Genomic DNA, 27,135 nt, shown 5'->3' with positions numbered 1-27,135 from the left:
ACTTAGGTATTCTGCCTCCCACTTTGCTTTATCCACTGTTGCCTTCTCAGTCAAGTGCTAAATATGAAATAAATATTAAGTAATGAATGAGTTTTGGTTTAAACTAAAACTCATCAGAAAATTTTCAGTGTATGGTGCTAGTTCCTTCAGGATTGTCATTTTTGGTAGGACTTCTCTGACTGAATGCAGCTATCTCTTTTGTTAACTTTTCTTTCTCTCATACCCTAGACATTGTCTTTTGAGTCTTTTCCCTGTAAGGAGTTTGTTCTCTAAAATGACTCCTAGACTTATTTTTCAGTCTGGTCCTGTTTACCTGACAGAACCTTCTTTCTACAGAATGTAGTAAAGAAGCAAGGAGTTCACAAAAAAGGCCTAGCTAAAATTACCCTGTGTTTGAGAATTAATTTTATGTTTTTTACTTCTGTGACAACTCCATACCTCTTCTCAATGAGAATTCAAGTCTTGGTTTGTTCCCAGTGCTAAACTAAAAAGTTTGTTAACTATTTTTCTGATCTTTGCAGATAAGAAAGAACAAATCAGAAAGCAGTAGAGGGAAATCTTCTATAGAGATATAAACTGATAGCATATTATAATGGAGACTGCCTCTCAGTGAGAGGAAAAGACACCATGTAAGGAAGGACCTCTTAATCACAAGTATTCTAGTCTGGGGCTTGGAGCCTCGAGGCCTTGCACTCCATGGCAGAACCTAAGATTACCAGGATATTACAACCCAGCACAAACTTAATGATCCTAATGAGATCCTCAGTCAGTAAGTGTAAAGGAGAGAATTGGGTATTTAAAAAGAACTCTATCCAATATAATTATAGTAACAAGAAACACAATTTTATGAGTGCTTACTGTGTGCCAAAACTTGATTCTGTGTACATCATTGCAAATGGTTTGCTCATAAATTTTAATCCTCACTGTACATAGATACATTCTCATTTACAGATGATATGTGTACGCAGAGAAGTTAAATAACTTGCCATAGGTAACACAGCTATTATGTGGCAAAGGGAAGATGATTACATGCGTCTTATTCCAAAGTCCATGTTTTCCCATACTGCTATTAAAAGCTTTGTTTATATAAGTAAGTTTAACTGGGAAATTAATTTACATATTATGTCACATAATCCACAATTCCACATAGTTTAAAGCTTTATTGTATTTTATGTGATGGGTAATGAACTCCTCAAAATTAAAAGGCAGAAAAACTGGTACATATTTTTTTAATTTCCTTTAAACAAGAGCTTTTGGATGAATAGTAGTACCACTTTATATTTTGTGTGGTTTAAATACATAAATTATTTTGTTCTTAAAGTCTTAAGAAACTTAAAATCAGGACAAATCATAGTACCCCTGTTATACACGAAACAATAAGCCTCAGAAAGGAAAGAAAGAAGCTCAGTTCAGTTCAGTTCACTCGCTCAGTCATGTCCGACTCTTTGCGACCCCATGAATCGCAGCATGCCAGGCCTCCCTGTCCATCACAAACTCCCGGAGTTCACTCAGACTCACGTCCATCGAGTCAGTGATGCCATCCAGCCATCTCATCCTCTGTCGTCCCCTTCTCCTGCCCCCAATCCCTCCCAGCATCAGAGTCTTTTCCAATGAGTCAACTCTTCGCATGAGGTGGCCAAAGAACTGGAGTTTCAGCTTCAGCATCATTTCTTCCAAAGAAATGCCAGGGCTGATCTCCTTCAGAATGGACTGGTTGGATCTCCTTGCAGTCCAAGGGACTCTCAAGAGTCTTCTCCAACACCACAGTTCAAAAGCATCAATTCTTCGGTCCTCAGCTTTCTTCACAGTCCAACTCTCACATCCATACATGACCACAGGAAAAACCATACCCTTTACAAGATGGACTTTTGTTGGCAAAGTAATGTCTCTGCTTTTGAATATGCTATCTAGGTTGGACATAACTTTCCTTCCAAGGAGTAAGCGTCTTTTAATTTCATGGCTGCAATCACCATCTGCAGTGATTTTGGAGCCCAGAAAAATAAAGTCTGACACTGTTTCCACTGTTTCCCCATCTATTTCCCGTGAAGTGATGGGACCAGATGCCATGATCTTCCTTTTCTGAATGTTGAGCTTTAAGCCAACTTTTTCACTCTCCTCTTTCACTTTCATCAAGAGGCTTTTTAGTTTCTCTTCACTTTCTGCCATAAGGGTGGTGTCATCTGCATATCTGAGGTGATTGATATTTCTCCCGGCAATCTTGATTCCAGCTTGTGCTTCTTCCAGCCCAGTGTTTCTCATGATGTACTCTGCATATAAGTTAAATAAGCATGGTGACAATATACAGCCTTGATGTACTCCTTTTCCTCTTTGGAACCAGTCTATTGTTCCATGTCCAATTCTAACTGTTGCTTCCTGATCTGCATACAGATTTCTCAAGAGGCAGATCAGGTGGTCTGGTATTCCCATCTCTTTGAGAATTTTCCACAGTTTATTGTGATCCACACAGTCAAAGGCTTTGGCATAGACAATAAAGCAGAAATAGATGTTTTTCTGGAACTCTCTTGCTTTTTCCATGATCTGGCAGATGTTGGCAATTTGATCTCTGGTTCCTCTGCCTTTTCTAAAACCAGTTTGAACATCAGGAAGTTCACGGTTCACATAGTGCCGAAGCCTGGTTTGGAGAATTTTGAGCATTACTTTTCCTAGTGTGTGAGATGAGTGCAATTGTGCGGTAGTTTGAGCATTCTTTGGCATTGCCTTTCTGAAAGAAGCTCACAGAGGTATAAATCATAAAGTCAGGTCCAGAAGCCATGTTTTCAGATACTTAGGTTGTTTTTATGTGTGATACCATGTTTTTAGTACTGTTTTAGTCCTAAGACACAAAAATTATATAATTATTGTATTTTGAAAGAACTTAGTTTATTGTTGTAAAAACTATTAATTATTCAATTTTCACTGCATCTATTTCCCTCTTTATTGAGCTCTTTGGGGGAAATACATTTATGGACAGAACTTTAAGGAAAATCTTAATGAGAAAAACATGAGTGAATTTGTTCAGATTATCTGTATACTTACCTGACAATGAAAATGTACAGAAATTTTAGCTTTATAAGAAAACGGGCATGTGACCTTCACTTTGTAGTGTTACATGGAACTCTGTGTCACAGGACCTGAGCTCAGCTTCTTTCTTGAGAGATTAGCAGGGACGCCGCAGGGCTCTGCCAGCTGTCTTATTAAGCACAGTATTGTCCCAAGCATATTGCATAGCTAATCGCGTCAGGCAAGTGTTGCTTATGATTTGTCTTAAGTAAGTGTTCTTTTACTTTCCCTGTTAATGTCTATATTTTGAATTATTTACTTCCTGTCTGATGGTTTTAGAGTTTTAGAAAGTTTTTAGGAAACTTGAAAAAGTTTTTAAAAATATTTTTCTACATTTTTTTTCTTGTAGTATCTGACAGCTGTTCTCTTTATCAGAAATTTGTGTCTAGTATTCTAGTTTACTCTGGCATGTAAGATTTATTTAAATAAATTAGATTTTATCAGATCAGACATTCCTATGCACGTTAGTTTAGGAATGAAGTTTCAGTTTACTTAACTTTGGAAAAGTTAATTTGCAGTTTTGGTGCTCCCGAAGGATGTCTGAAGGTCTTGAATATGTGTGCATAATTTCATAAATTCCATCATGTATCTTTACACATCCTTAGCTTGAGCTCTTGCTAGTTTTTAAATGAATCATTCCTAGAATAGCTTATCTCTTCCTCTGTGTCATTTTCTTAGACTGTCCCTAAAAGGTTTTTTGTTAGCACTTGATGCCACCTCACAAACTCACACACTAAGCATTTTAGTTTTCTGTTTGTTGTCTGGCTTCCCTAAAAGTTGACTAGAAGAAAAACTTGCACATTCTGACACTGAAGCTATTCATAGTTTTACTTGGAAAAATCAAGATGAATCTCACTCACAGTCTGTTTTCTTGAAATTTACATTTGGTCTGCAGGTGTTAATTTATCTACTTTTTGATATGTCACAAGCAGGAAAAAATTAAATAGAGGTGATATAAAACAGACTATAAGAGTCAGATGTGCTCATAACAATGAGAAATAACTGGCATAAAGAAGATTTCTGAAAACCTTTTTTAAAATGGTATAATTACTTTAAAAATGAGTGTATAATTATAGTTTATAGTTCCCAGCAGAGTCTATATAGTGTATAGTTCCCAGCAGAGTCTTCTGGGAACATTAGAAGGGGTAATAGGACAAGTATTCACCCTTTTTTGGATACTTCTTCATATCCTGTCCATAAACAAACAAAAAAAACATGTTATGAGAAAAATACTATCCATTTCAGTTGGTACATGCCCTGGGTTTTTGTCTCTCACTTGAGTCTGGCTATTGTAAAATGTGAAAATGCAGTATTGCAACCTAAGAGAGATGTAAGCTCCCTTTTACCCTCTGGCTTTTTACAACCTTGCTTAGTGAGTTTAAGATGTACTTAAACCTTTAACTTTTGTTTTAATGTTAGAAATATCATTTTAGACTGTGATTTTACAAAGAGTATAATTCAAATTGCTTTTTTCTTTTAACTCTGGTACTTAAAAAAAATCTTAATTTCTTTTTTTTTTAAACTTAATTTAAATAGTTTTAAAAAAGAGAAATTTCTCTTTCTGTCTCCAACTTCTGCCACTTGCCTTTGCATCTCTTTCTACCTCCCTCTCCTCCGCTCCTCCTCCTCTTTTTTTTTTTTTTTTCTCCCTCCCTCTCAGGTTCGAATGGCTCTAAAAAAGGCAGAAAAAGAATTTGAACTCAGAAGCAGCTGGTCTGTTCCAGATGCACTTCAGAAATGGCTTCAGCTAACACATGAAGTGGAAGTCCAGTACTACAATATAAAAAGACAGAATGCTGAAATGCAGCTAGCTATTGCTAAGGATGAGGTACTCGACTATATTGACTAAACTTACTAACATTTCTAAAGGGATTAACCAGTTGGTGTGTAAAGGCCTGAATAAAATTTTTAGTATCACAGATTCTTTCATGAATTGGAACTTAGTGGGTAGATTGACTCTTGTAATCATAGGCTGAAGAGTAAAGTTACTTTTTTAAGAGAAGGGTAGACCTTTCTGAATGACCTTAGTATCATTTAAAAATCATCCCTACTATCATGATCATAAATGTTTTATACAGAGCTTTTCTCCTCTAGGTTGCTGCTTCATATCTGATTCAGGTTAGTAGTTACTAGAAATTAATGTCTGACTATTAATAATTGTGTGAAATTATTGAGTCTTATTCTGATTTCTAGTGAAAAAGAACAATAAAAAACTCAGTGCATTCACTAACACCGCCATTGCAGTAGGATATAGTTTATTTTCTTCTAGTTTTAAATAGAAGAGTCAGGTCTTTCTGATCCATGGAAATAAAGAGAAAAAATTCTCCAGAACAGAGTTTGGCTTAGGAAAGCATGCTTTCTCCCTCATCTGTTTTCCTTTTTTAGAAAATAGGGCTATGTCTTGGCTAATAATTCTCTATTGATTTTATAATTATTAATATATTCAAGACAAAATAAACCTTATTAGTGTGTGTTTTTTTCCCCAAACTGAGGCTTATTTTTCTCTCCTTGGGCTTGTAGGCAGAGAAAATCAAAAAGAAGAGGAGCACAGTCTTTGGAACTCTACATGTTGCACATAGCTCCTCCTTAGATGAGGTAGACCACAAAATTCTGGAAGCAAAGTAAGAATCTTATTGCAGTTATCTGTCTGTCTATTGTGTAGAAATAAAATTTATAGACAATTTGTTTTAATTTGTAATTATAGACAATTTTTCATTTTGTTATATATAGACAATTTATGTTTTAATTTGTCATTTAATCATGTTCTATTATATCCTTTATGCTCATTCTAAGAGGGGATAATTTCTTCTGGAAATTGGTTAACTGCCTCTGCTGATATAGTTGCCTGTTTTCAGTGCTGTATTAAAGACTTTTTGATGCAAGAAGTAATTCCTATATTGGCTTTTCCAGGAAAGCTCTTTCTGAGTTGACAACTTGTTTACGAGAACGACTTTTTCGCTGGCAGCAGATAGAGAAGATCTGTGGCTTTCAGATAGCCCATAACTCGGGACTCCCCAGCCTCACCTCTTCCCTTTATTGTGATCACAGCTGGGTGGTGATGCCCAGAGTCTCCATTCCACCCTATCCCATAGCTGGAGGAGTAGATGATTTAGATGAAGATACACCCCCAATAGTGTCACAGTTTCCGGGTAAGTGGTTGGTTCAAAAAAGAGTTGATACAATTTGACAATTAACTTTGTACCATAGCTTTTATGAATCATTTGCTTTGAAATCTGTAATAAAATTTAGTTAATTCTTCATTTTTTTTCTTTTTGTTCATTGTGTTTACTGTTTGAGAATACTGTATAAGGTATGTGTGGTATGCATATGTATGTACACATATATAATAGCACATCATACATGCTAAGTCATTGTATGAATGAAATGCTGAACTTTGAGGCAAAACATCCTTTCATATGATAGCATTATCTATAGTAGAAACTAAAAATTAGTGGAAGGCCTTAGAAACCTAAGTTCCAGTCCTAGCTCTGCCACTCACTAACCAACTCTGTGACTTTGAGCCAGTCAGCTTATTTTAAATTGAGTTGCTGTCCCAATAGGCATGTTTCATAGTATTTTGTTTTGCTTTTCCAATTCTGTCTTTTTATTTGAGAATATTATCCTGCTGTATTTAACTCATAAAGCACTAAATCCATTCAACTTTAAACAAAGTTAAATGTGTTTATGTTTATAAAATACATCTTTTTGTTGCTAGAAAGTGGTGCTTCTCCCAGAGGTGGTTTTAAAATGTACAATTTTCATTATAATTGCTTTGTTATGCTCTTTTCTTTGAAGATGCTTACAATGTTTCTACATTTTGGTAGAAAGGTGAAGTTTTAATATTTTATAATTTATTAATATTTGGAATTTTTGCAAAGTTACAGAGATTACATTTAAAATATATATTTCTTACATTAGAAATTATTTGAAGAACTATTTATCCTTATTATTGCTTGTCTGATACATTTTCCCAATCTTTGTAACCCTTTTGAAACAGTATATATAGAACAAGATTCCAAAGAATGGAGCACAAAATTTAATCATTGATCAGTTGAAAACTTACACAGAGATTTGAGACAAATCATGATATATGACGATTTTCCAGTTTGAATTTTTCTGTCAGTTGTTAGAGCTTTCCTAAAAGTTAAGATTTAGAAAGTGTTCTAATTTTAAAGCAATTTTATGAAATTGAATTTTTCTGTCAGTTGTTAGAGCTTTCCTAAAAGTTAAGATTTAGAAAGTGTTCTAATTTTAAAGCAATTTTATGAAATTGAATTTTTCTGTCAGTTGTTAGAGCTTTCCTAAAAGTTAAGATTTAGAAAGTGTTCTAATTTTAAAGCAATTTTATGAAATAAAGCCCTAAATTTGCAAATAATTAGTGACCTATTTGCTTGTGTTCATATCTGTGATTTTAATTATCTAGTTTAATGGTAGACAGGTAATACAAGCAGACTGGAGAGACACTAACCTCTTACAAGAGGAACAGGGGAGAGGGCAGATTGTATGCAGTATTCACTGCACTTACATACTGCAAGTGTGTGACCTCAGTCACTTCACCTGCCACATGCTGCAGAATAGTGAGGATTGCAGAGTTTTATCTAGATGTGGGCCCCTCTGCTGTCAACTTGTGTTTATCAGAATTATGTTCCCTTAGGCTGCCTTTAAGCTTGCCATATGCCATACTGATTTGTAAGTATATGGTTTTGTTTGAAAATGATAGCTTTTTAGTTAAGTTCTCCTTAGAAACATTACTCAATATCAGAAGTATGTATATATGTATTCCCTAAAATTAACCAGTTTTTTTCTTTCCTTTTTTTTTTAAAGTATTTTTTGATTAGGACAAGATATCTACATGTGCATTTAAAACAAAACTTACAACTAAATGTGAATAATTTCTTTATGATTGTGATATACAGGGAAATCTGAACTTTTAAAAATAAGAAAGTACAAGAACTGATTTTAAATTCAGTATGATGTTTTAGAAATGCTGAATTTTATTATCTGTGAAAAATAAGTTATACCAGAGATTACACTTTGAGAGCTCTGTCTCCACCCAGTGGCACAAAAGTAATACTTTGTTTAGTGACAGAAAGCATAATTTCTAGACCTGATAGATAAACTTGGCAGCAGTACTAGGGTCTAGGGTAGAATGAAGGATCTTCATTATATATTCTTTAAAGCAGTTTTAAATCTGCACCATGGATGTGTGGTAAATTGTCTAAGTGTGAAGTAATGACAAGGAGACCTGCCTATGGTATGTTAAGTGCCAAATAAAAGATTATAAAACCATATACAGAATAATATTGTATATGTTTAAGTATGTACAAATAAAAAAACAAAATATTATCAAAGGTTAGCTCTGTGTGGATAGGAGAACGGGTAATAGTTGTTTTCCTATGGCCTTTATAGTATCTAGTAAATATTTATAGTAGGATTGTAGTAGCAATTTATTTAAAATTTCTTACTATAAAGCTCTTCCGATATGCTTAAAAATGCTGAAAATAAATTACTTATTTACTATGAAGATAACATTTTGCTTTATTCATCTTTCTTTTTCTCTGAAAAAAGAAAATAAGTCATCTCCCCTTCCTACTAAAGTTGTTATGTGTCTTCTAAAGCCTTTTGTACTTTTATTACGTGCAGCTATAGCTGTAAGCAGTAGATACAATTGGTTGTTTAAAAATGTACATAAATATTATCACGCTGTAGGTATCATTTCACAACTTTTTGCTCACCAGTATGTTTCAGAGAATTTCCATGTTTATATACAGATTAATTAAATTCACTAAAACGGTTTAATATGAGTTAACCACAGTATATTTATTTATGTATTGTAGTAATAAACTAAGATTGCGGCATCCAGTCCCATCACTTCATGGCAAATAGAAGGGGGAAAAGTGGAAGCAGTGACAGATTTTATTTTCTTAGGCTCCAAAATCACTGTGGATGGTGACTACAGTCACAGAATTAAAAGATGCTTTTTACTTGGAAGGAGAGCTGTGACAAACCTAGACAGCATATTAAAAAGCAGAGACATCACTTTGCCAACAAGGTCCGTGTAGTCAAAGCTGTGGTTTTTCCAGTAGTCATGTACGGATGTGAGAGTTGGACCATAAAGAAGGCTGAGCACTGAAGAATCGATGCTTTCAAATTATGGTGCTGGAGAAAATTCTTGAGTCCCTTGGACTCCAAGGAGATCAAACCAGTCAATCCTAAAGGAAACTAACCCTGAATATGCACTGGAAGGGCTGATGCTGAAACTGAAGCCCCAGTACTCTGGCCAGCTGATGTGAAGAGCTGACCCATTGGAAAAGACCCTGATGCTGGGAAAGATTGAAGGCCAAAAAAGAAGAGAATGGCAGAGGAAGAGATGGTTAGATAGCATCGCCAACTCTATGGACATGAGTTTGAGCAAACTCCGGGAAACAGTGAAGGACAGGGAAGCCTGGCATGCTGCAGTCCATGGGTTTGAAAAGAGTCGGACACACCTTAATGAGTGAACACACACAAGGTAGTAAACTACAGTTTATCCATTTTTCTGCCAAGATAGGTTCTTTCTGCTAAGTCGCTTCAGTCATGTCCGACTCTGTGAGACCCCATAGACGGCAGCCCACCAGGCTCCCCCGTCCCTGGGATTCTCCAGGCAAGAGAACTGGAGTGGGTTGCCATTTCTTTCTGCTCTTACGCTCTTGCAAACAACACTGCGGTGAGTATCCTTATCTCTGTCTCCTTCTTCCTGACTTGGAGAGTTTCTCTGGGTGGACACCTAGAAATCTCTTAAGTTGTTGGGAAGGCATTTCTTAAGAGTTGTTGCCAAGTTGTTTTCAAAATGGTTTATGAATTTTCAGGCCTCCTATTTTGCTAATATATGATTTTATGGCTATAGATTTCCCTCCGAGAACCACTTTAACTGAACCCTACGAGTTTTGATATGTGTAGTTTGATCATCATCTAGTTTTAAAAATGTTTCCAACTTTTAACATGTCTCTTCCTTGAGATATTAATTACCTGGGAGTATATGTTTTCATTTCCAAATGTAGTGTGTTTGTTTAGTTGTTTATTTGGTCCTTAATTTTTTAAAAATATCTTCACTTATCCATTTCTAATTGTGTCCTGGTTAGAGACTTGCACCTTTATAACATTTATTCTTTGGTATCTCCTGAGACTTGGTTTATAACCTAGCATTTATTTGATTGAATATTTAAAATTTTGCACACATATATGAAAACTATTTTCCTAGCTAGTGGAGGTGATGGAATTCCAGTGGAGCTATTTCAAATCCTGAAAGATGATGCTGTGAAAGTGCTGCATTCAATATGCCAGCAAATTTGGAAGACTCAGCAGTGGCCCCAGGACTGGAAAAGGTCAGTTTTCATTCCAATCCCAAAGAAAGGCAATGCCAAAGAATGCTCAAACTACCGCATAGTTGCACTCATCTCACACGCTAGGAAAGTAATGCTCAAAATTCTCCAAGCCAGGCTTCAGCAATAAATGAAGGGTGAGCTTCCAGATGTTCAAGCTGGTTTTAGAAAAGGCAGAGGAACCAGAGATCAAATTGCCAACATCTGCTGGATCATCGAAAAAGCAAGAGAGTTCCAGAAAAACATCTGTTTCTGCTGGATCATCGAAAAAGCAAGAGAGTTCCAGAAAAACATCTGTTTCTGGTTTATTGCTATGCCAAAGCCTTTGACTGTGTGGATCACAATAAACTGTGGAAAATTCTTCAAGAGATGGGAATACCAGACCACCTGACCTGCCTCTTAAGAAACCTATATGCAGGTCAGGAAGCAACAGTTAGAACTGGACATGGAACAACAGACTGGTTCCAAAGAGGAAAAGGAATACGTCAAGGCTGTATATTGTCACCCTGCTTATTTAACTTCTATGTAGAGTACATCATGAGAAACACTGGGCTGGAAGAAGTATAAGCTGGAATCAAGATTGCCGGGAGAAATATCAATCACCTCAGATATGCAGATGACACCACCCTTATGGCAGGAAGTGAAGAGGAACTCAAAAGCCTCTTGATGAAAGTGAAAGAGGAGAGTGAAAAAGTTGGCTTAAAGCTCAACATTCAGAAAACAAAGATCATGGCATCTAGTCCCATCACTTCATGGGAAATAGATGGGGAAACAGTGGAAACAGTGTCAGACTTTATTTTTTGGGGCTCCCAAATCACTGCAGATGGTGACTGCAACCATGAAATTAAAAGACGCTTACTCCTTGGAAGGAAAGTTACGACCTGAATAGCATATTCAATTATGCTGAATAGCATATTCAGTTATGACCTAGATAGCATATTCAAAAGCAGAGACATTACTTTGCCAACAAAGGTCTGTCTAGTCAAGGCTATGGTTTTTCCAGTAGTCATGTATGGATGTGAGAGTTGGACTGTGAAGAAAGCTGAGCGCTGAAGGATTGATGCTTTTGAACTGTGGTATTGGAGAAGACTCTTGAGAGTCCCTTGGACTGCAAGGAGATCCAACCAGTCCATTCTAAAGGAGATCAGTCTTGGGTGTTCTTTGGATGGACTGATGCTAAAACTGAAACTCCAGTACTTTTCCCACCTCATGCGAAGAGTTGACTCGTTGGAAAAGACTCTGATGCTGGGAGGGATTGGGGGCAGGAGGAGAAGGGGGCGACAGAGGATGAGATGGCTGGATGGCATCACTGACTCGATGGACGTGAGTGTGAGTGAACTCCGGGAGTTGGTGATGGACAGGGAGGCCTGGCATGCTGTGATTCATGGGGTCGCAAAGAGTCGGACACAACTGAGCAACTGAACTGAATTGAACTGAGACTTGGTTCATAACCTAGAATTTATTTGATTGAATATTTAAAATTTTGCACACATATCTGAAAACTGTTTTCCTAGTTGTTAGTTATAGGGCACTACATTGTTAGTTAAATCATGTATTAGTTATGAAAAATCTTCTATATACCTACATTTTTGTCTACTTTTCTATCAGTTACAGAAAGATGTGTTAATAATGCTCATATTTATCAGTTTATTCTTGTGATTCTGCTCATTTCTGTTTTATATAGTTTGAACCAAGTTATGTGGTAAATACAAGTTCACTGTATCTTTTTAGAAGATCAGCTGTTCTTTTATGATTATGCAGAGACTGCTGTACAGCTAGCTAACAGTACTTTTTGCCTTCAAGTTTGTATTATTTGATATTAAAATAGCTAAAGGAGCTTTCTTTTCATTAATATTTGCCAACATAATCTTTTCTCTTTCTTTACTTAATCCATCATCAGACTCTAGAATATGTCTGTATAAGAAATAGCAGTAACTGTTACTTCATTGCATTCTCTTTGAGGATTTCTGTTGCCAGCTGTGGTCAACTTAATCTAATTACATTTAATCTGCTTGTTGATCCATTTGGATTTATCTCAGGCATATTATTTTGTCTATTTTCTACACCTCTTCTCAGCTTGTCTATCTTCAGATCCTTTAATTTTAGACATTCCCCTCCCCATCTTATATATTAATGTTGTCTAGTATTTTTTTTTGACTACCCTGCAAAAATCATTTTTTATTGTTTTATTCCATCATTGTTGAGAAATATTTATGTGTTTCTCTGTTCATTGTATTTTCTTCATTCTTTCCTTTTTTCTTCTTCCTTAAAAATATATTTTTTGATAAAAGTTCTTTCAGGGAGTGACTGGGAGTGGTAAATTTTTTCTTAACCTGAAAATGTCTTTTTTTTTTCACTCTCACTTTAGAATAGTTATTTAATAGGATATCAAATTCTAAATTAATAATTGTTTCTCCCATAGTATTTTGAGAGCATTTTCTGGCCCCTTATTGTTACTGCTGAGAAGTTCTAGTAAGGTAGATTGTTCTCATTTCTTTTTAGTTAATCTCTTATTTCTCTCATTGCCTAGAGAATGTTTTCATTTTCTTTTATAATATAGTTCTATTGTAATATAATTAGGTATAGAATTTTCCCCAGATACTTGGTATGCTTTTGAATCTGAAGATGTATATCTCTCTTCAGTTATGGAAAATTATTAGTAATTTTCTCTTTGAATATTATTTTTTTTCTGTTTACTCCTACTTTAATATTAGCTGTATAGAAATATAAGACTAATATTAGCCTCTAGTTACATGTTGGATTTTATTTTATATTCCATATCTCTTAACCTTTCTTTTTATCTAATTGTGCTGCATTCAGAGAAATTTCCTTAGATTTGTCTTCTAGATTACTTATTCTTTCTGCAGCTCTAATTTTGTTTAACCTGTTGCTTGAATTTTCAATTTCAGTGAGTTTTCATTTCTGTTCTCCTTGATTCTTCATAAAATCTACTTGTTTTTTAATGCTTTTACTTTTCTCATATTTTCAGTTTTTATTTTATAATTTAATGATCTTAAACATCTTATTTTTTAGTTTTTTTTGATAATTGTATTACTTGGTGTTCTTGATGAATTATTGCACCTGTTTCTTGAGTTTGCATAGCAGATGGCTTCTCCTGTTTTAAAGTGCTTTACTGAACTATCTTAAAGGGATTTGCTTTTTTTTTTTCTTCCTCCTGGGAAACATTTGTGAGGAGTAGGAGTAAGAACTATCTTAAAGGGATTTGCTTTTTTCCCTTCCTCCTGGGAAACACTTTGTGAAGAGCTCCTCAATATGATTTCTTTTGCTCTGGCAGTAGTTTCAAGGGCTTCACCTACTCAGAACGATCCTTTTTTTTGTTTGTTTGTTTGTTTTGGTTAACTTCTTGAATTTGAGTTTCACAGACTTTTGTGGTAGTAAAAACTTGGTCTCCAAGGTAGTATGAGTTAGCTTGTACTGAGTTTGAGTATTGAACACCCAGAGTACTGATGTTTCCACAAGAACCTTTTTAGATTCCTGTATCGACAGAACTTGCATTGAAGGAAGTTCCTTTGTTCGTTGGTCAGATTTTTTTTGCAATAATACACCCTCCCACTGAGGAGGGTGGTGGCCCTTCCAGGACCAGGCTTTTATCCAGAACATTCACTCTTGATTCCTTTTCCTCCCCTTATGTGGGCTCTAGCTGTCACTTATAGCCCCAAATTAAAACCCAAAGCCTTAAATTACTGAGACTGAGCCCCTCCCACCGCAGTTCCCACATCACTCACAAGCCTGTTAGCTCTGGCTTTGGTCTTTCTGTTTGGCATCTGAGAATTTTCTCTTCTTCCTTTCAAACTCAGCTATGCACTTAAAACTATTGTTTTATTTTATTCCACGTATTGAAGTATTTGAGGATATTTAAAATGTGTGGTTAGGGGCTGAGGGGTTGGGAATGGTGGTCAGGTTATCTTTGACTGCCATATTGCTAGAACCAGAAATCCATATATTACTTATTATTTTTGGTTGGTGGTAGGGGGATCCCCTTATTCAAAACAGAGTTTTACCTTCTTTGTCATAAGGAAATACAGTTTGCAAAATAGCGTCATATTAAACCGCTTTGCTTCTGTATGTAATTACTGATATTAGAATGAAAAATTATCTCAAATAAATTTCTGTATAGTAAACTTCAGTGTTTCACTCAACTACTCTGATAAATCACAGGATGGGATGGCTGTAGACTTTCATTGAGAATTAATAATTGCCTGGAGATATTAAACATACTCACCTATGTATAGAAGAGTTTGTTACCAAGGTCAAAGCAAACTGCTTTTTAATTCTCCTTGAGTTTTACGGTGTTATAACTGAGTGCAGGCTTCTGTAGACCTCATTAAGCCACAAGGAAGAAGGACCCTCAACTCGGTAAGTATATATACCTCTAATGGAAAGATTTGTACATTTCTTTAAGTGAAAGAGATGGCAACATATGTGAGAAGAAAATTTTTCAAAAGAATTGTAGAGTTGTAAACAATTCCATATGTGACCCGTGTACTGGTTCTTATCTTTGTGTTATATTTTTTATTGGATTACTTAGAATTTTCCTCATGTAATATATTTAATTTTTTTCTTAAACCTTCTTAGAGACACATCTTTCCATATTTGTGAGTAATACTCAATTTTTGTAAGCAAGGAACCCTAATTCTTCCCAGTCTTTCTCATCACTCCTAGTCATGGCTGAATATGGCTACATTTTACTGTATATACCAAATAAGCAGTGGCTGATGAGAATGGCTGCATCATATACTAAGAGTTGTAGAACTTAATTATCTGTGTCAGCCTGGATACATTCTTTTAGTATTTGTAGGATGTTCTTTCTTCTTTGGCGAAGTGATACTGGACTTTGGAAGATTCCGATATTGCAAATCTTCTAGTTCTGTAATATATGAATCATAAGTAAGTAAAATTCTAACTGTTGGCCTGCTAAATTATAAGTATTTCTTATTGTATGATTTGTGCTTCAAAAAAGCCTTATATGGAGGTAGTCCATTATGGAGGTAGTCAAGTATTATGAAAATAGTCCCTTCAATTTCACCTTCTTTTTTTTACTCCATCAAGATATTTCATTGGCTGTTTCTGTTTGAGTTGTTCATTGATTCATTCACTGAATTCAGCTTACTGATTCACTCAGTAAATACTTATTGTACATCTGCTTTTTTGCCTGGCTCTGTGCTAATTGTTGTGATGCAGTGCCGAACATTTTACACAGTCAGTTCTTTCATGAAACATGCAGTCTAGTGGAAGACCAACAAGAGCAATGCAATGTGAAAAGTTTTATGATGTGAAAATACTCTGTGGTATTGCCATGTGAGAACAAGGAGGGAAATGCTGACCTTAAATTTGAAGGGGCTAGGAAAGTTCCTGGAGGAGCTGCTTTTTAAGCAAAAACCTGAAATAAAAGGTCAAGGGAGAGATGAGATGAGGAATGGAAGTGTGAAATGAATATCTTTCCCTAGTATTCCTATAACAGAGAAGAGGGACACCAGTTCCAAATTAGAGGCTAGATAAATAGGGCATTCTAAGCCATGTTAAGGTGTTTGGCTTTATCCTAATCCTAGAATTAATGGAAATCAAGTGTTCTAGGCAATAAAATGTCATATTCCTTTTCCATCATAAAGAGATTGTGTAGGCTGCTGCATGGAGAGTAAGTTGGAGGAGAAAGATCAGTTATTAGTCTGGTACAGTAGTTCAGCATAATGCAGTGGTGGTGGAGGGTGGAGTGGACAGATGTGAGAGATATTGAGGAGGTAGAATTAGAAACACTTTATGATTAACTAGATGTAGATTATGATGAAGGAAGAAGAGTATCAAGAATATCTGGTTTGTCCAATTCATATAACTAGGTGAGGTGTAATGGCTTTTTTTTTTTTTTTAAACCAAGGTAAAGAACAGAGAAGGAGGAGTGTGTTTGGGAGGAAAATGTTGAATTCAGTATGGACATCTGTGGAATACTTAAATGTCCAGTAAGCAGGTGAATGTGAAGTTCCAAAGTTTAGAAAAAAGATGAAAGCTGGAGTCACAGATTTGGACTTCTGTTGACTGCAAAGGATAGTTTGAAGTAATGGGAGTGGGTGAAATTCGTTGAGAAGAAAAAGTGGAACAAGAATAGAACAAGGCCTAGAATAGAACTTTGAAGCGGTGAGTAAAGGAAGAGGTGAGAAGATGGTTGGAGAAGTCGAGGAAAGGACAAACTAATAACGTCACGCGCTGATTCGATGGTAAGAAAGGGTGGAGATACTCACTGAACCTAGCAGTGAGGACGTTTATCATAACTTTGTTAACAGTAGTTGTAGCGAAATCATATGGGAGCACTTTACCATTTCTTTCCTGAGTGAGTGAAGATAGAGTAGAGGAGAAAGCAACTCTGATCATTTACATGAGAAGGAATAGCGATGTTCATTGAAAACAGGCTGAGCGTAGAGGAGGCTTTGTTGTCACTGTTGTGGTTTATCTGTTTCTCGAGTTTGTTTTTTCAACTTTTATTTTTAAGTGCTGATGGGAAATGGAAGAGAAGATGAAAATAAAGTCAGCAGAAGGGACAACCAGTAGAATAGGCTTATGGAACTGAGGGACAGGTAGTGGAAGGAACAGGACGTGTGAGCTTGAAAGGTAGAAATGTGATCAGAGTCTAGATTATCTGGTATCTTAAACTTACTATTTCAAAAATGGGAGTTTTGAATAACAGTAAGAGCAAGGCCTGAGAGTGGGTGGTGGAGTAGAATAGAGGTGAATGTCTGGTGAAAAGAGATGAGAAGCATGATTGGTTAAGATGATGGTCTTACAGATGAGATGGCTCAAGTTGATGAGAGGTTGGATGAACTGGGAAGAAAATGACTGAACAGCAAGTGCCTAGTGAGTTGGAAGTGAGAAATTCATGTGTGAGCTGAATAGTGTGAGCAGTGAAGAAACACGTTTTTATACAAGGAGTGAGAGTTTACAGACAGTATTGGGGAATGAGAAGGCCATCAGTGTGATGTGCTGATGCCACAGATAGGAGTTGTGTAAGAAGGAATAGCTTCAGCTTGAGCAGGGTGTTCTTAGGAGAGCTCTGCTTCCATTAAGGCAAAGAAATGAGGTGCCCATTCAGTGAAGATTTAAGCATATAGGGGAAGTTTGTCTACAATCAGCATAGGTCTAGACTGAGACTAGGAGCAGGTAGAAGGTAATCTAAGACTTCTGGTTAGTTCCACAATAGTCAGTGTTTAAGAAACAAGTTTTTATCTAACCTTTGTCTAAAAAGTAGTGAGACTGTATATACAGTATTTAATGATTCTTGATTTAAAATGTCTCAGTGTTCAAACAGGTTGTGCTGTCTTTATGCTATGCTGATTTTTAAATATAAGGATTTGTTATCATAGGTAAATATTTAAGCTTTTAGGTTAGTAATGCCAATCATTATATTAAAACCTCAAGTGTTTATGTTCACGTCTGTTTATTTTTCAGACCTGTTTTTATTTTTGTTACATTTTTTCACTCCTTAGCTTTCCTGAGAATCATAGGTGAGCGAGGATGGCAACATGGGTACAGTCACTTCCTGCAGTGACGGTAGATTCGCTGCTGGCAGTGCCACCAGCTCCCGTCAGTGTCTGTGTAGCATGCAGGCAGGGAGCAGTGGGCTTTATGAGCATTGCCATTTGTTTCTGCTTGGTTTTCAGGGACCATGGCTAAACCTGCTGCACCACTGGCCAGAAGCAGCAGCTTGTGTCGCTCCCGCCGCAGCATCATGCAGTCCTCCCCCCAGTCTCAGCGAGCTCAGCTTCCTGCACACACTCCACATCCGTCACACCCGCGGCACCCCCACCATCCGCCACACACGCAGCACTCGTTGCCTTCCCCTGACCCAGATATCCTCTCCGTGTCAAGTTGCCCTGCTCTGTATCGGAATGAAGAGGAGGAGGAGGCCATCTACTTCTCTGCAGAAAAGCAATGGTACTGGCAATGAATGAAGTACAGTCTGTGTCTGGCTGGGTGGGTGGGAGGAGGTGGGTGGGAAGGAGTGGTGTGTGGTATTGATTTTCTGTTGCTGCATAACACATTACCACAGGGCTTCTAACAACACCCCATTTATTAGCTGTCAGTTCTGCATGCGAAAGTCCAAGCTTGGTGTGGCTAGGTTTTCTGCTGAGGGTCTCACGAGGTGAAAATCAAAGTGTTGGCTGGGCTTTGTTCTCACCTGGAGCTTGCGGGGCCTCATCGAAGTGCACTTGGTTGTGGCAGAGTTTGGTTCCTTGTGGAGCTAGGACTGAGGTGCCGGTTTCTGTGTGTGCTCTCAGCTGGGGCTGCTCTCAGTTTCCAGAGGCTGCCTGCTATTCCTTGCCATCCACGTGTGGCCTCTGTGCCTCCTTTGCTTGGAATCTCTGCCTTCCTTTATCTCTGATCTCTAGACCCAAATTTAAAAGGCTTACCTGAATAATAATCTCTCTAAAGATGAACAGATTTGGTCCTTAATTGTACCTGCAAGATCCCTTCATAGCAGCACCTGTGGTAATGTTGATTAATAACTAACTGGGAGAAGATGTGTGTGTACCAGGGCTGGGAATTGGGGAACCATCTTAGAAATCTGCCCACTGCAGACCTAGGATATTTTGAGATATAACTATTAGAGGCCATTGAACACAATTGACTCAAGTCTCAGAATATCAACTTGTCTAATGAAGAGTTGACTCATTGGAAAAGACTCTGATGCTGGGAGGGATTGGGGGCAGGAGGAGAAGGGGACGACAGAGGATGAGATGGCTGGATGGCATCACCGACTCGATGGACATGAGTTTGAGTGAACTCCGGGAGTTGGTGATGGACAGGGAGGCCTGGCGTGCTGCAGTTCATGGGGTCGCAAAGAGTCGGACATGACTGAGCGACTGAACTGAACTGAACTGAATGAACAGTTTTATATGTAAACCGTAAAGGCATGAACCTCAGTATGCTTGAGCACAAAGAAACATTAAATATGAATGCCTCAGGTTTTAAAATATTTGTTGTCACTTAATGATTTGTTCTGTTGCATGCTAGTACTTGCTAGTAAGCATGCAGTATCAGATGCTTAAGGTGTAGGAACTTAAAGGAGGAACTTATATTCACAACAGTTTCTTTTTCTATAGAATGGATATAGTAGCAGTGTGTTCTAGTCCATTGGGACCTCATGTTGTTGGGATCTCTCTTTCTAAACCTTATTCTTTTTTTGGAGGAGGAATAAGTGACAGGAAAACTGTTAATAGTTTCTGATCCTGCTACTTAATAGCTATGTGGCCTGACTTCTTCCTGCCCTCCTAAGAGAAACAAAGCCAGAGAGAATGGTCTGGACATTTTCCATGAGCCCCGGTGGCTCTCTCATGATTTTTTTTTTTTCTTTAACATATCATTATTTTACTTACTAGCAGAAGTAAAATGTATGATTAGCAGGTGATCAGTATGGCATATTCCTAAGGAGATAGAACAAATTTTGTATCCTCATTGCTACTGAGCATTTGATGCAGCTTTGCTTGGTTAACACTTTCTAGTTAGCTTTTTTTGTCTAGCCTTTGCAGTGTAATGGTAGTCACCAGTAAGATGGCTTTACTGACAAAACTAATTCTGTGTGGCTTACAGAAATTGGTAGGAAAACTCTAGAATTAAAAATTGTCTAGAATTTTTTGCAGGGATGAAAATGTTCAGTCCTTGTTTCAAAGCACTGTCAGAAATTCACAGCTCACTGATAAATATGAGAAGAATTAGATTCAGAAAACGTCCTCTTCTCTTAGTCTTTTTAAGTGTTGAACCACCAGAATCCTTACAAAATGGTAATAAATAAAGCATTTACTATTTACTGATCTTTTTATGTCCTACACATTATTACATGTACACACTCATTTAAACCTTACTTTAAGTCGTGTTGCACATGCATTAAACTTACATAAATTCAACTACATGTCAATATGGGGGGAAAAAGGTAGAAAAATGACATAAATGGTATATACAATTAAGTTCAACATTCCAAAGAATATATGTTGTAGAAAAAAATGGGAGATTTTAAGGTGCACTGGACCTGTATTCCAAATCTGACTAAGTTATTACAGAAGAAGCAACACTTCAGATTATTATTGTTTTGAAATTAGGATGTGAGAACTAGAAGAAATATTAGAAGTTAATCAAATTCTCTTAGTTTGTCAGGAAAATTGAGATCTGATTAAGTGATTTGCCCAAGGTTGTACAGCTGATTAATGGCCGGACCAGGACAGGAATCTAGGTTTCCTAACTTAGACTGATATTCTCTTTACACATTATTTAGATTTTAGAAACTAGATTTTGGAGTATTTTTAACCTAGTTTAGAATTTCATACACAAACCAGCCAAAGAACATAACAGAATAAAGAGTAAATTCATAAAATTTTAACTAAATCAGCTTCTGATTCTGGAAGCTGAACAGCTTCTAGGAACAGTGACATGTATATATATATATATGTATGCACTATTTGATTAATGGACATCTACTCCAGAAAAAAGCCTTGCAGAAAAGTCCTTACCAGTGATTGATTTCTGAGTCATTTCTTGCTGTCTGAACTGCCTCTTGCCCCCTGTTAGCACTATCCATTATCAAGTTGTAAAAGCATTTGAAAAAGTATGTAGTACATGTAACTATATAAAATGAAAGCATCATTTAAATCTCTTATTTTCCCAGGAGATTTTCTGCCTTCTGAGAGCTTGTGGTTGTAATAGACAATCTGCACATACATGTATGTGTAAAGTTCATAGAAAGACTAAATACATTTAGCAATCTAATATATATCTAAAGCATGATATTAAAATGCATGTCAGAAGCCATAAACATGCATCCATAACGTGAATCATGATAGTAATCATAGGTCCTCCACAGTGAGAGATGATTCACTTCATTCACTCCATAAATACGAATTTAGTCCTTGCTGTGTGTCGTGTACTTGCTAAAAACTTGAGCTGCCAAGACAGGTGAGACAAGGTCCTGGCCTAGTTCCAGCTGGTGGGTGATGATCATACGTGTTCCTGCCTTTCTGTCTTCAGTTCTTTTCCTTCTCTCACCTTATTTCTTTTGCCAGTTACTTTTTTACTCTGACCCTACCCTGACTGTACTTTTCATTTCGTAGTCATTCCTTTCATAGAGTGAGTGCTGTTCATCTCACCTGGATGGTACATACGAAAATGAATATAACATGATCCCTATTCTTCCCTCCCTTTCTCCCTTATTTATTAAATATCCCCATTAGCTTGTCCCTATTCCAGGAAAAAACAAGTTAGTAAGACTCCCTATCTTCATTCAGTCTCTTTTCTTCTGAGGAAACTGACTGTAAACAAGTTAATATAAAATATTTTAGGTAGTGCTAAGTTCTGGGAAGCTAAACAAAGACAGGTAAAAGGAGAGAGAAAGCTGCTTTGAATAGGGTGATTGGGGAGACATCTCTAGGAGAGAACATATGAGCAGTGATGTGAATGACAGGGAGACATAAGCCATGCAGAGAAGAAGAGGGGAGAAAGATGAGGCAGAGGGAACAGTAAGAGCAGCAGCCTTGAGGGGGTCACAAGGTCGGCATGTGGCAGGAACAGGGCAGAGGCGGAAAATGGTACGGCGTGCAGCTGGAGGGACAGCCGAAGGACTGACCGTGCTGGTCTTAGTGGACTTTGTCAAGGACTTTGGATTCTAGACTAAGCAAGTGAGGAAGCATTGGAAAGTTTCTTGAGTAAAGGAATGATGTGCTCTGGTTGAGTTTTTAAAAACCACTTTAAGGGCTGTTCAGAGAAGTAACTGAAAGGGAGAAGCAAGAATGGAAGCCAGGAAGCTACTGCAATCCTGAGGTAGGGCAGGAAGAAGGGTAGTGGCAGCAGGGCAGGCAGAAAGAGGTAGGTGTGAGGCATATTTGGAAGGAATAGCTGATAGCATTTACTATATGTTGGCTTTGAGGTTGTAAACTTTATTTTCCTAGTCTTCTTTATTTCTCTTTCAACTATGGAGAAGGTGAGGGAAATCACAGAGGAATAAAGTGAGAATATATGAAATAGCACTGTATCCTTACCTTTCATCTTACCTTTCACTGTATCCTTTACCTTACTGCCATCCACTCCCTACCCCGATCTCCCCTTCTTTTTTAAACTTGGGAGAGGTTATATTTTAGCTTAGTATATTCTTTTCTTTCTTCCTTAGGAAGCTATATTCAGTCAATTTAATGACTAAAAAATAAAGGGAGAGGCAGTGACTATAATTCGTCTTTTCAACTATATGTCAAATATATGATTTCGTAAGAAAAGTTTTCAGTATGGAAACAAAACACAGAAGTAGCTAAATGATAAAAGTCCGTAAAAATTAAACATTTTCATTTCTCTAACAATTGAAGGAGTTGTAACTTCAGTTATGATGTTTTTTTAGATTGTTCATAGAAACAATCATAGTTTATGTTAAAAATTAAACAATTTTGATAAGTATATTATTTAGAGTAGCAGTTTTCTAATTTTGTTGCATTGTGTACAGAATGATAGCTTAAACTATGGAAGCTGTTTTGGTTAGGATTCCTTGGAACATCTGCTGGTACCTTAAGAACATACTGACAGAATTTTACCTTTGCCTCTCTCTCATCCAGGGAAGTGCCAGACACAGCTTCAGAATGTGACTCCTTAAATTCTTCCATTGGAAGGAAACAGTCTCCTCCTTCAAGCCTTGAGATATACCAAACGTTGTCTCCTCGAAAAATATCACGAGATGAGCTCTCTCTAGAGGATTCATCGCGAGGAGATTCACCCTTAACTGCAGACATCTCGCGGGGTTCTCCTGATTGCCTGGGTCTGACGGAAACGAAGAGCATGATCTTCAGCCCTGCCAGCAAAGTATACAATGGCATCCTGGAAAAATCGTGTAGCATGAACCAGCTCTCCAGTGGCATCCCTGTGCCTAAACCTCGCCATACGTCGTGTTCCTCCGCAGGCAACGACAGCAAGCCAGTGCAGGAAGCCCCGAGTGTTGCCAGGATAAGCAGCATCCCACATGACCTTTGCCATAATGGAGAGAAAAGCAAAAAGCCATCAAAAATTAAAAGCCTTTTTAAGAAGAAATCTAAGTGAACTGGCTTGGCTGACTTGGTGTAATTCCATTCAAGTGACATCTTTAAACTTTTATCTCCCATCCTTCACTCCCCCTTTTTTTGTTTTAATTTTAGGAATGTAACTCCGTTGAGGCTTTCCAGACTGGATACCATAGTGGAATGTCCTTAAGGGCAACTGTCTACTGTCTGCTTATTTAAATGACTATATAATCAATTTTTCAAGCCAGTTATTACTGAAAAATCATTAAGAGATGAGACAGTTTACAGTCTTTTTTGCCTATTTATTTCTGCTTTGTTATTAGTGATGTGTATATACAACATTTTGTTGAAAGCCACTATGGACTTACAAGCTTTAATGGACTAGTAAGCCAGCATGGGCTTGCAAAAATTTTCTTGTTTACCAGAGCATCTTCTTATCTTTCCACAGAGCTATTTACACCCTGGACTGAAATAACTTTAAAGGAGTAAAACTAATTGCACTACTGTTTTCCAGACTGGAAAAAAATCCCTGCAAGTGAAACTGTATAGAGTTTATAAAATGACTACGGATAGGGGACTGTTTTCACTTTTAGATCAAAATGGGTTTTTAAGTAGAACCTAGGATTTCTAATTGACTTGATTTCTGGAAATGGAAACCCGTGCTTTTATTATGGGATGCTTCTTTAAATGCATTTAACATTGTAAGTGTCAGGTCCTGCTGTAAAGATCGTGTTGTTTTGTTTATCCCAGGGCTTTCACTGTGATTTTCTGCATTGCAGGCTGTATGATAAAATATAAATAATTTAAAGAGAGAAGGCTTTTAATTCCTTACACAAGTAGAAGAGTTAAAAAACTTGATTGACGGACTTAAAACATTCACAAGCATATCCTGAGGTGGGGGAATGTGGGAATTCAGGCACTTGTTTACAGACTTAATAACTGCAAAGGATTTATGGTTTGTGAAAAACTTGTACTGTGGAAAAGATAATAAATCTCAGACATTATTGTGTGGGACTGTGCTGATTTTTGTTGACAACACTCCACTAAGAACACTATATGTTTTCTGGAGAGCTGTGTAAACTGTCTTCTTGCTTAATTGCAATATAAGAAATAGTGATGTTTTGAAAGCAAGTTGTCAACAAATTTCTTTCTATTTTATATTGTTTGTCATATTTTTATGTAGTTTGAAATGTTTAAATGTTCTAATATCAAGATTAACAAATATAAATTTATGGTGCATTTAGATTGTGTTGTATTAATTTGTAAAGTTTGTTTAAATGATAGCATATGATAAAGGTAACTTTTACTGTGAAGATTGTCACGTGGAGCAACAAAGTAATATCTGAGGAGTTTCTGCTTAAACAAATTCTTTTAAAAATTCAGTCAAAATGATCTGGTGAATGCAGTGTGGGTGGATGTTTGGTGGCATATTAACTAGAATGGTTTTTCAGCTTTATGGCTGTAACTGGTAATGTCCAACTCAGTCCTGTTTAGATGAAAATGCTGATTAAACAATCAGCATTTGAGACTTACTCCAAAGAAATACTTTAGTGAGAATATTAACAGTTTCCCAACAACGCCTATAAATTTTGCATACTTTAATGCAGTTGTTAAAACTGTTAAGGTCTTGAATGATTTTTATATATACACAGATATTTATATATTTAGTAGACTGTGGTATAAGTTAAATACTTTGATTGAAATTAACATAGCGTTTTGGACTAATTATCAGGTAAGTTAACCTGAAAGGTCAAGAGTTGAGGAACATAGGCCCGAAAGCTGTTGAGGAAGGGGAAAAACTGCATAAAGAATTGAAAAGCGTTCTGGAAACTTTCTTCAGAATGAAGGGAACATCTTCTTTCTTCTTACAACCAGGCAGAAGTTCTTCCCTTTGAAAACTGCAGAAGGAATGAGAACTTTTCAGTTGAATGAATAGAAAAGGTAAAAGCTGCAGTGTGGAGTGGGGCTGGGAGGAGGAAGGGCTCTAGGAACGCCCAGCAAGGCCCTTGCTCAGGGTTACAAGGGATCCTGGATCAGAAACACCTGTATGCTAGAACTTGTGGTTGGGAGTGGGAGAGGCCAACCTAAGTAGAATGTGGGCTGTCGTAAGTCAGAGAATGCATTGTTTGTGCTAGATTTCATACACTTTTTATAAACAGATTCAACCAAGGAATACTTGTTGCTGCTCCATGTTGCTTGTAATATTTACTTTGCATTAGTACAATGCTCCATATTCATAAATTTGAAAGATAATTTGAGTTTTGGAAAGCCACAATAATTCCATATCACACTATTTACACATGAAGAGTTGGATGTTAGTATATATTTTTGAACTTAACCTATTTGTAACCTTATTTTAAGCTTATAAAAACCATGGTATTTTCCTGATTTTAAAAGTTATTACTTATAAAAAATGTTTCATGATGGAAAAGTATGAAGAAGAAAAACAACCAAGCAGGTCAAATTCTACTGCCAAAATAATCCTTTTAATATTTTGGCATGTTTTCTACTAGATCACTTTCTATATATTGATAAATACTTTACATAATTGAAATCATACTATATATCTTTATATTATACTTTTCCACTTAATATAAGGATTTCTCCATCATTAGTAAAAACTCTTTAACAGCAACATTTTATTGATTGTATGATTTCAGGAGCAACATTTTAATGATTGTATGATATACTGTTGCATTGATTTATCATTATCTTTTTAAACATTCTTTTATTATTAAACATTAGGCTGTTTCCAGATTCCTAATATATGGAATGCTAGCATTTAAGATTTGTTGAGCGCCCCGTATGCCAGGCACTATTCTAAACTCTATATTCTCATTTAATTTTTACACCAACCTTCTAAGGTCTGATCTTTTTTTTTTCTTTTTTTAAAATCATCATTTTACTGAAGAGGAAGCTAAGTCCAAAAAATTAATTCTTTGCTGACGATCATTAGCAAGTGATAGAATTATGCTAACTTCTAAGTCATACTGCATAAATTCTAAGGAACATTCTCATTCCTTGGAATACATATTTTTAGAAAAGCATAAAGATTTAGTTTATGTACATGCATATGTTTTATGTATACACATGGAGTCTTACATGTATACCTTGACGGTGACTGGAAATTCTTTCTCCATGTAGCTGTGTTTTATATTCCCCTAATATCTGAGTGTACAAGTGCCTTTTTACTTCACATCATCATTTCTGAATTACCATTTGGTTAAACTTCACTATTTTAATACGTATTTTTTTTACTAGGTAAATAATGTCTAGTGTGGATGGAAAGGTTATTTTATGCCGTGTGTTTTTAATTTCAGTGAATTATTTCTTCATGTCCTTTGCCCATTAAGTGCTTGGGGTCTTGGTGTTTTTCTCAGTCTTTTACACAGTCTTCAAATGCTGTTGTATTCTTTACTTACTAACTAGAACAGTGAATTTTTTTTATCAAATAGCGTTTTACAACTTTATTTTTAAAAGTAAGCTGAAGAAAACCTACCTTTAAGTTTTAGCCTTACTGCTCTCCTGTTTTTAGGTGTTGAATGAGAAACTACGTTCCCCCCCTCCTCCTCCAGTAGCAGGTAAGAAGCATTCAGAATCTGCTTAATTCATTCAGCAAGTATCTAATTGCTTACCATGCACCAAACATTATGATAAGCTCTGGAGGTATCGAGGCTAATGTG

General features: G+C 36.5%; 1 protein-coding gene across 5 annotated transcripts in view; it reads left to right on the top strand.

Moving 5' to 3' along the window:
* The window catches only part of STIM2 (stromal interaction molecule 2), a 189,401-nt gene extending 164,706 nt beyond the window's left edge, over positions 1–24,695 (top strand). For 4 of the 5 annotated variants that reach the window (XM_044946022.2, XM_045166303.1, XM_025290215.3 and 1 more), the window contains 6 exons: positions 4,721–4,888; positions 5,155–5,178; positions 5,581–5,681; positions 5,971–6,209; positions 18,089–18,362; positions 23,015–24,695. In XM_044946022.2, coding sequence (XP_044801957.1) covers positions 4,721–4,888; positions 5,155–5,178; positions 5,581–5,681; positions 5,971–6,209; positions 18,089–18,362; positions 23,015–23,492 — 1,284 coding nt within the window. In that variant the 3' untranslated portion in view covers positions 23,493–24,695. The remainder of the gene's footprint in view (positions 1–4,720; positions 4,889–5,154; positions 5,179–5,580; positions 5,682–5,970; positions 6,210–18,088; positions 18,363–23,014) is intronic. The other variant, XM_025290216.3, reaches the window with a different exon arrangement.
* Positions 24,696–27,135: the final 2,440 nt, after the last annotated feature.

Source organism: Bubalus bubalis, chromosome 7 (assembly GCF_019923935.1).
Source record: "Bubalus bubalis isolate 160015118507 breed Murrah chromosome 7, NDDB_SH_1, whole genome shotgun sequence".
Taxonomy (NCBI): domain Eukaryota; kingdom Metazoa; phylum Chordata; class Mammalia; order Artiodactyla; family Bovidae; genus Bubalus; species Bubalus bubalis.
The sequence above is the reverse complement of the archived record's forward strand: the minus strand, read 5'-3'. Positions and strand labels throughout refer to the sequence as shown.